The sequence below is a fragment of the Neopelma chrysocephalum genome, unplaced genomic scaffold (genome assembly GCF_003984885.1).
Source record: "Neopelma chrysocephalum unplaced genomic scaffold, ASM398488v2 Primary Assembly neopelma1_43, whole genome shotgun sequence".
NCBI lineage: Eukaryota > Metazoa > Chordata > Aves > Passeriformes > Pipridae > Neopelma > Neopelma chrysocephalum.
This window is the reverse complement of record NW_020897702.1, coordinates 11,535,156-11,544,202: the sequence shown is the minus strand read 5'-3', so window position 1 is coordinate 11,544,202 and position 9,047 is coordinate 11,535,156. Positions and strand designations below refer to the sequence as shown.

Here is a 9,047-nt window from a genome sequence, read left to right as displayed (position 1 = left end):
CAAGCAAAACCAGTTTATTGCCAAAATATTTGAAAACCCCTCTGGAGTATAAACTAATGAATTATGTTGTACATTTTGTATTTACTTGCGAAAAATGCTGTTTTGTTCTAGCCTTCGGAGATACAATTTGAGCTGACATGTTCTTTCATTAAAATACATGAAAACCATTTATGAAAACTAGTCCTGTTGCCTCTTCTGTACATATAGTATTGTATATATTAACAAGTTCTGAGATCTCCAGAATTATTGTTATTGTCTTTTGCTGAATGTAGGAAAGTTTAATGATATTAACAGTTAAACCAACTGTTACTCTTTATTTCTCGGATAACCTTTTTAGCAATAGGGTCGAATTCCCACTGTTTCAATTCATGGAAGAAGTAGAATAATCCTGGAAATGAAAAAGCAAAGCATCATGCTATGGATACAAGAAATAGCTTCATTTTGACAATCAGGGAACACAAAAGAGAGCATCTCTTCATTTCTGTCTTTTGCAGGATACAGCAATAATGACATTCATCATAACTTCAGAACTTATGATCTTTAGAAGTAAAGTGATTTTAATTAAAACTCATTCCATTTACCTTTCTTTTGAAAAACAGCATCAACCCTCTGGCTAATTCCTGGAAAGTCATCGACTGTCAGTCTAGGATAACCCTCCTCCATGGACTGTCTGTTTTCATCAAACCTAAATCATATGAAGGGAGACGTGTAATTTTACACAGTTTTGACATCAATTCTGCACAGAGTTAAGCAGCTGCTGAAGCATGCCCACCATCTGCAACTTGACTGATTTCACTGGGGTTACAACAGAAAGTTGTATTATTTAGTCACAAACATGTCTGCAGGATGCTGGCCATTGTGTTTTCCATGAGGTTGCTACTTGTTTGCAGATAAAGGCAGATACAACTCCAAAAAAGCACCTGAAGTAAGAAAAATTGAAGGAAGACCCAAATTTTTGACAGCAGGGATAAGATTTACCTCCTCTAATGATAGCGTTGTGACAGACAGTACACGGAAACTGGACAGAATAATTTCTGCTATAGTAACTGTGCATATTTATCATAAGAATGATAAAATATTGTAGATAGTCCTCTACTAGCTTATAGATTTAGATGGAGGAAATGAAGTGGACTTATTTCTAAAACAATCAAGTTGTTCCTAACTGAGCCAGGACAATTTTTTTGAGATAGAACTGAATTAAGAGGGCTGAAAGGAAAACCTAAAAGGTTCTTCCAGATTTGAGGAACCCTCTCAGGAAAGAAAAACAAGGAAACAAGCTAGCCTTTGTTTTACTTCTCCTTGGATACAAGAAATATTTTTCACAGGGACATGAGGTTAAGAGAATGAGTTATTAGGTAAGAAATGTGTGTTGTGGTTTTCTTGCATGCTATTGTCTTTTGACCAAGGCAGTAAAATAGCAATGCAAGATATTGTGAAGAATCTTTCCAAAACAATCAAAAACAGAGGGCAGGAAACCACATGAATCTCAAAATCCAGCTGACACCGTATGTCTCACTGAGGAACTCCACAATTAGTCATGATAAAGTCTGTGTGATCCACATATGCTCCTGGTTGCCTGCAAAAGGCCTTTGCAGCCATTGTTCTTGCACACAGAAAGAATCTATCAACTTACCAAAGCTGATTTTTGCTTCCACCTGCTTGGTGTTTCAGTATTGGGAATCACTCATGCCAGTTTGGGGATAGGGTTTAGAAGAGAGACATAGAAAATCCAGTGCTAATCAGTCAAAGACGGGAAAGAAACTCTTACTTATATTTTTCTAAATAGGGTAAAATAATCCAGGAATCAGAGAAATCCTGCACAAGCTGTCCCAGCCAGCCTTCTGCTGAAGCAGGTTGTCTTTCAGATCTTTATTTTCTGAAGACACTTTCTTACCTCCAATACTTGTCACCTATGAAAAAGTCTGTCTTCCCCGTATGTTTATTACAAACAGCTGCATCAATTTTCTTGACTCCTTTAGGGAAGCCCAGTGTGTTGATATTCTTTGGATAACCAAGCAATACCTGATATCCGCTGATAACCCAGAATTTATTGCCTGTTAAAAGCAATAAAAATATTTAGTTTCACCTGTCATTTTCAGACAGTAAAAGGAAAAATACATCCCTTTTTGTAGGTTGTAGGAACACTGGATGAAATGTTCTAATTTTTTTCTTATTTATTTGAGAAGTGAATTTTATGCCCACGTCTACTCTTTCTTCCTCCCTTCTTCCCAAAAAATTAAAGTTAGGAAAAAATTAAAGAAAATCTCATACTTCACCTTTGAAAAATAGGATCTGGTCTTTCATGTTTTCATATGCAGCTTCAATAGCAGGTGGCAGAGTTGGCCAGAAGGCAGAAATTAATTCACGTTCAGCTTCTGAGTTATCAGGATAGACCCGCCATAAGTGCCTGATTTAAATATGAAACAGGTTTTATAATACATAATAAACCACAGACATTTCTACATATACAAAAGAATGTGAACAACATTGTCACTTACAAGTTCTTTCTTGTTAGTGGAACACTACTTGGGTTGATGTGTCAGAAAGGAAAACACTCCCCACAATGGGAAGTGTGGGTTTTTTTATTCTGGCTTCTTTCTGGCATTGTCCTTCTCATTGGTACTGATTGATTAATGGGATCAGCTATAAGCAGCTGAAAATTTTAGGTTGTACCATATAGTAGAAGAGTTATAGGATCCCAGATAAGCCTTACTGTAGCTACTAACCAGATTAATTCCTTGGGTGACTTTGGGTTTGCAAAGATGACTGGAGGAGAGATTGGCTCAACTATGTTGTCAAACATACTGATTTCTTATTTAATTAATTAAATTAGTTAAATTAATTATACATTTAATTAGGTCTTCAAGGCCGGTCTTATTGGAAGTGTCCCTGATTAGAACTAGATGATCTTTAAGGTACCTTCCAAGACAAACCTTTCCATGATTTTTATGAAATAGTTGCAGCATTTATTCAAGTCACTACTTGGTGTAACCATCTAGACATTTGGGAATAAAGTCTTATTGGTGTTGAGATGCTTTATGGAAAAAACCCAAAGCATATTTTTTCAGGGGACCATGTAAAAATATTAATATAATTCATACTTGCTTAAAGTTTTATTTCCATGAAATGAAATCTGTTTGTCTCACTATAAACCCTATAACCACATGAACCACAAAAATATTCAGTTTTTGCATAAATTGAGAAAAAATAAACCCCATAGAGACAAATGGCATATCAGTATTTACCTGTGCTTTAGAAAAATGACTTCTCGCCTAAGTGTAGTTATAGCATCGAAAGACATTTGGGAGCCACAGGTTTTAGGTGAGTTAGGAGTAGATGGCCTTTTATCTGGGGCATTTGGTGGGGATCCTGAGGGAGGCATTTTAGAGAGAATACATCAAATTGTAGAAACATTAAGGTTTTCACATATAAACGCATTTTTAATATATAAGAATACAATTATTTCTATGGTGAAACTTTATTTCTCTCCTGCTTATGTTTTTTCTTAAAGCCATGGATTTTACTCACCATAAATGGACTGAATGCCACTTACATCATCTGGAGAGAGGGGAAATTCACTGAGGCTACTGTGGGCATAATTGGGGAACATGAGAGCCCTCTGATCATTAGAATGGGAGAGACCCAGGGCATGCCCAAACTCATGAGCAGCAACGAGGAACAAGTTGAATCCTTAAGAAATTGATAGAGAGAAGAGATTAGTCTAATTTTTTTCTGCAATTGGATGATACAATCACAGCAAGGTTACTGCTCAGTGACAGTTTTTATAAAATATATTGACATTTGCTAGGGTATGCATATACATGAACATATTTTTTATAAGACAAGCTTATGGTCTTCCCCCACTACAAGGGAGTGGCTTTTGAATCTCTTTCTTTCTGTTAGCGACTGAAAGTATGTGTGTGGCATGAGTAGATGTCTGGAGGTGAGTGTGGGTGCAGCTCTGAAGAATGTCCTGGCAGAGTTTCCTGGCTGAGGTAGAACAGATTAGATAGTGAGTCAGATCAAACTAACAGCTCTCCAGGGTAAGAGTAGGACAACACACTCCGTGCTCACTTCAGGTATCAAAGTTTCACACATTAAAGTGTGTCACCCTCCCTCCTAAATTGTGAGAAAGAAAGATGAGATCATGAACAGACAAGGAAAAATAAAATGTTAGCAGAATGATTTACCTTTCTACCATTACGACTTTAAAGAGTATGGTTTCTTTATAGCCCTGTCAAACAAAATCTATTTTTAAAATATTATCCTTACACATTCTTATTCTCCATGAAATATGTCAACACAATAAATAGATAAAAATGGAATTTCCTTCAACATCCATCCCTCCAAGTAACACGCCTTTCTGAATTAAGGAAGAATGATCATCTACTCCGCAGACCAAGAGCCAGAAAATGTCGACAGACTTAGTGAAGATCACAAGTCTGTGGCAGAGCACAGGACTGGTCATCGATTGCCCAAGAAGGGCTTGCTGAAGCCAAGATATTTGTTTTTCAAAAAGCAAACAAAACAAAGCCTCATTTTTTCCACACATATTTCCAGTCAGACTCCCCCTCTCATGAGTTGTCTGCACTCTCCGAGTTCTGCAACGTCTGGCCACTGGAGCCGTGCTGCTGAGGAACAGCAGCAAAACTGGGGTTGACCCATTTAGTCCCAACACGGGAAAAACATTGTATTTTATCACATGACATGTCCACTCCTCATGCCTTTTGGTTTTTTCCCATCACAATAAACCCATACTCTCCTCCTCTTACAGTGCTCTTCCAGGACCTTCCTGCTCATTAGCTCCTTGCTCTTCCTGTGGCATGATCTTCATTCCCCTGCTGCAGTTACACTCTGCAGTTTTCCATCCCAAAAACTGCATGAGAAAAGGATAATGTAGCTGTGTACTGACAGACCTATCAGAGGCTGCATGTGCTGTATGGCAGCCTTGAGGCTGAGGGGAGCAGACGAATCCCAGTCAGATAGTTGAGCACTCGGTGTTCCCCTCTCTGCTGCCTACAGTTGAACCTATCTTGAAATTATTAATGAAGACTCTTCATTATCGTTGGTGGCTGTATTGATTTTTAGGTGATAGGGATCTCCTCTGAGGGCTGCTGCAAAGCTTCCTCTGCAGTCTATGGTTCTGCCAGGCTTGGTTTTCACCAAAAGGGAAAAACGTCAGAAAGCTTGGTTTGTGAAACTCTGGTAGGCCCTACCAGGCCCTAGGTAAGAGTGGCCATGTTTGTAGCACTCCTACCTGAAAAGTGTTGTCCCATTGGTATTTTTACCAGTGTTAAATAAGAACTAGAGTAGATCAGGCTGAGTTTATGTCTGTGTCATTTTAAGTATCCAGGTTGGAGGACGGCCTGTAATATCCTGAAACTGCTCTTATGGTTGATGCTGCGTTTCATCTCAGTCTATTCCTTCACTTAAATAAAATCAGAAAGGAACTTATTCATCTGCACAACACTTCAGAAACCTTTTTTTTGACCTACCAGCTGAACCTGTGGTCCAATCTTCATCCTCATCGAAGTGTACATCACCACCTAAACCATTGCCAGGTGGAAAGGCATGGGCAAGGACTCCTAGGGGGCCATCAAAATAGCGAGGGCAATGTCCATGAGCTAAATAACATGAAGTTGAAACAACATTGAGTTTATGTTATGATAACTGGAAAATCTATAAATTAATCTTAACATCGTATGCAGTCAGCATATTACCTTTGGTCCCAAAAGCAATCATTATATCTGCTATTCCCTTATAAATACGAGTGAAAATCAGCGGGGTAACAGCACTCCACACTTTAAATGCCTCCTGGATTGCTTTATCCACATCCTCTTTGCTCATATCTGGTGTGTGGTTCACAATTCTATGGTTATGAGAGTTTAAGTATTAATACCTAATATCTGCAGAAAAAATTTCCCTAATATTTTTAAGATGATGAACAGAAATGTATAAGAAGAAATTTAACCTGTAAACCAATAGCTCCCAAGATTCATCTTTAACTGAGTTTGAGGTGTTTGATAACTGTTCAACCTCTTTTTCCTTATAATAATGAAATAATAATGAATAAACAGTATCAGTTTTTTCTCAAAATGGCTCTTAGCCAGGAGGTTGTCACCTGAGCATGAGGAAAGTTATCTCCTCAGGATTCTGTGACAAATAAACTGTTCGTCTTAGCAAGTTTTGAAGATAATGGAGCTTGTACAGGGTGCAATTGATGTTTCTGTTTGGCTCACAAAATATTTGTCAGGAGTGATACAGGGCAGGCAAAACACTGTGGTTGACACAGAAAATGTGGAACACCCGGCTTGACTCTCAGAAATTCCTCTCAGGATTATGAACAGCTAAAAGCTGGGGAAAGATAAACATATTTGTATTCCCAACTGGAAACAATTGCTATAGAAGTTATACTTAAATATGGCAAAAATGGACATCCACAAACCTAAAATTTAAACTTAGTAATTACTGAAATACCACCTGTATGTCAGTTCAGTTTTTTTCCATCCTGGCAGAGTAACACCATAGAGACCCACATCAGGAACTCCACACCTGGGTTTCTTCATCATTTCCAATGTCTCGTTATCTGGTTTTCCAGTCACTTTCAAACCAAAAAATTGTTGCATTTTCTGAAGTTTCTCAGCTGTGGATTTAGCATTTATTTTCCATCCAAGTAGATTTGGATCTGGCTCAACAGCATAGAATTTATTTAAATAGTCCTAGTGAAAAAAACCCAAACAAACACATTTCACATTTTGATCTGTTTCATAAACTAATACCTTCGGACTGATTTGTTTGTGTACTTTGATGACGAAATCTTCTGCCTGTGATTTTGCAGCACCACAGATATTTTCCTGCAGTTTATAGCTAAAAAGAAACAGACAAGATTGTCCCTGACTCTTACTTACTTGACATTTCCAGTTTGTAAAGATTTATACTATTTTAGTAAAGTTTGGACAACAGCCTTCTATGCAATAACATTGTCTCAGAAAGACAGCAAGCTTGCTGTGCAGCTGGAACACACAGATTATATCTAAAAATAGATCTCAGATATGGACAATGCAGTTACCTGTACAAGCTTTGCGTCTTCTTTGTTGTCTTTCTCTGGGTGGCTGGGAAGAGCATTAGAAACAGCTGCACATGTTAAAAGCCAAAGTGAAAGATTCTTCATTCTTACTCTCATTCCTGTCCTGGTAGGAGAGCAGTCTGCTTTCCTCTCTGTGTGCATACTATCTTACATCCCACCCAGTTCTTACAGTTATGGGGTGCTTTGTAGAGTTAGCTGTACACTGACTCAGACTTTATCATGTTCTGATTACCTCCACACATGCTATAACTCTGCACTAACCGACATAATAAAACTTAATTAAACGCATCCGATTTCTCAGTCATCTGAAGTCAGTTAGTACTTGAACACGCCTAAGCAGCTTGGCTACAATTTCAAAACCGGCACTCAGTTTTAGTTATTTTACACTGACTTAGCAAACCTGAGCAATTTCATGCCAGATAAAATGGTGAAAAAATGCAAAACCTGTCCTGACATAGCCATGTGAAATGGGGCCACAAAATGTAAAGGGACTCAACCATTCGCAGCCTAGAAAATGGAAGTTGTGCAGGAGATATGAAGCTCATTAAAAAAAAAATAATTAAAACTTTGGCAGAAATTACTGTAGGCAGAAAATTTTCTTTTCAAATTGATTCATAAAGTGTTTTGGAAAATGGATGAAAATGACAAATAACTCCCCACCTCTTCCCTGCAAGTCTTTGAAAAGGGATGTTTCCTTTAAATTATGCAGTGGAATCCAAGATATAGGTAAATGAAAAAGATTTTACCCTATAAATCCAGCCTAAAAAATGTGAATAATCTTATATCTCTGTCTGCACTTATGTATGTATGCATGTATCTATCTATCTATCTACCTATCTATCTATCTATCTATCTATCTATCTATTTATCTTTTATCTATTTGCCATTTCATCACAAAAGTTTTTTTTCAGTTTAACCACATTAGCCACAGGGGATATGATTATTTCCTGTCTTAAGTAATTCAGAATAAGGGAAGTTTTAAAAGTCACACAAGCTGTGACAAATTATGGGATTTCACCCTGTGCCAGCCAAGCATCTTCCTCATCCACTGGCAGCAAAGGGAGCCGAAGGTGTTTGGCACCTCAGAGGAGCTCTGACAGCACGTACCCAACTTTTACAAAACAGTTGTAAGAAATGCCTTCTTCTTGGACTGTGGTTTTTTCAGGAAATCCTTACTTCCCTGTTTTTGGCTTCTTTGCCGTCACTTGCAGCCAATTTTTCTCCAGATGGTGGTGTTAATGATGGATTTTTCCATCTTAATAGCCTCACTAGTTAAACTTATTTGTCAATGGCATTTCTCAGCTACCATAAAAAAAATAATCAAACCATTCCCTTGATTTGTTTTTATTATCATTGCATTGTATGGATCCCATTCAGTTCTGTAACTGAAGTACAACCTATAACAACAGTTGTTCTGAGACAGGGAGTTCAACTGAGCTGATACTTGAAATGATGTGTGTATTTATTCAGAAGTACAAACTTTCTTTTTTGAGACCTGTCCTTTGTTTTCAAACGGATATGTTTGTTTGTCTCAAAGGTTTCAAATCTAGAAGGAATGACCATGGGGTTACCATCTGACCATGTACACGCATACGTCATGAAAGATAAAAAAAGCCTGCTCAGTGGCTTTTGCGTCAAAGGCATTTTCCAATGGCACTAGAACACATTTTTGAAAAAAATGTTTTGGCTGATACGAATTTTATTTTATATAAAAATTATGCACTATGAGCAGATTTGATGTGAACTGGGAGGAGTGGTTATCTTTCTACCCACTGTGGCTGGCTATCAGATCCCCACAGCTGTCTGCCATGTAGCAGTAGAAGGATAGAGACAATGAGAAGAGTTAGGTTAAGGTCAGCTGCACCTAACTTTATGCATTTATTAGTTAAGCATTCTTCTATAGAAAACAGAGAAATACATATCTCTGGAGAGTGATTCAACCAACTACCTTAGAATAGGA

At 37.7% G+C, this 9,047-nt stretch overlaps 1 protein-coding gene across 1 annotated transcript; it reads right to left on the bottom strand.

Annotated features, from left to right (window-relative positions):
- Positions 1-287: 287 nt before the first annotated feature.
- Positions 288-7,229, bottom strand: LOC113964937 (matrix metalloproteinase-27-like). The gene is made up of 10 exons (XM_027677716.1): positions 7,070-7,229; positions 6,481-6,719; positions 5,721-5,869; positions 5,496-5,624; positions 3,529-3,690; positions 3,246-3,369; positions 2,277-2,407; positions 1,895-2,054; positions 582-685; positions 288-388 (listed from the first exon to the last, which is right to left on the bottom strand). Exons 1-10 carry the CDS (start codon positions 7,226-7,228, stop codon positions 288-290), a joined length of 1,458 nt encoding a protein of 485 aa, XP_027533517.1. The 5' UTR covers position 7,229.
- Positions 7,230-9,047: the final 1,818 nt, after the last annotated feature.

What these genes read in the sequence shown, in the direction of transcription:
- LOC113964937 (XM_027677716.1), bottom strand. Translation starts at nt 7,228, where the DNA reads ATGCACACAGAGAGGAAAGCAGACTGCTCTCCTACCAGGACAGGAATG. An exon ending in AAGACGCAAAGCTTGTACAG is followed by an intron (nt 6,720 to 7,069) that starts GTAACTGCATTG and finishes TTTTTTCACTAG; the next exon opens with GACTATTTAAATAAATTCTA. An exon ending in GTCATTTTTCTAAAGCACAG is followed by an intron (nt 2,408 to 3,245) that starts GTAAATACTGAT and finishes TATTTAAATCAG; the next exon opens with GCACTTATGGCGGGTCTATC.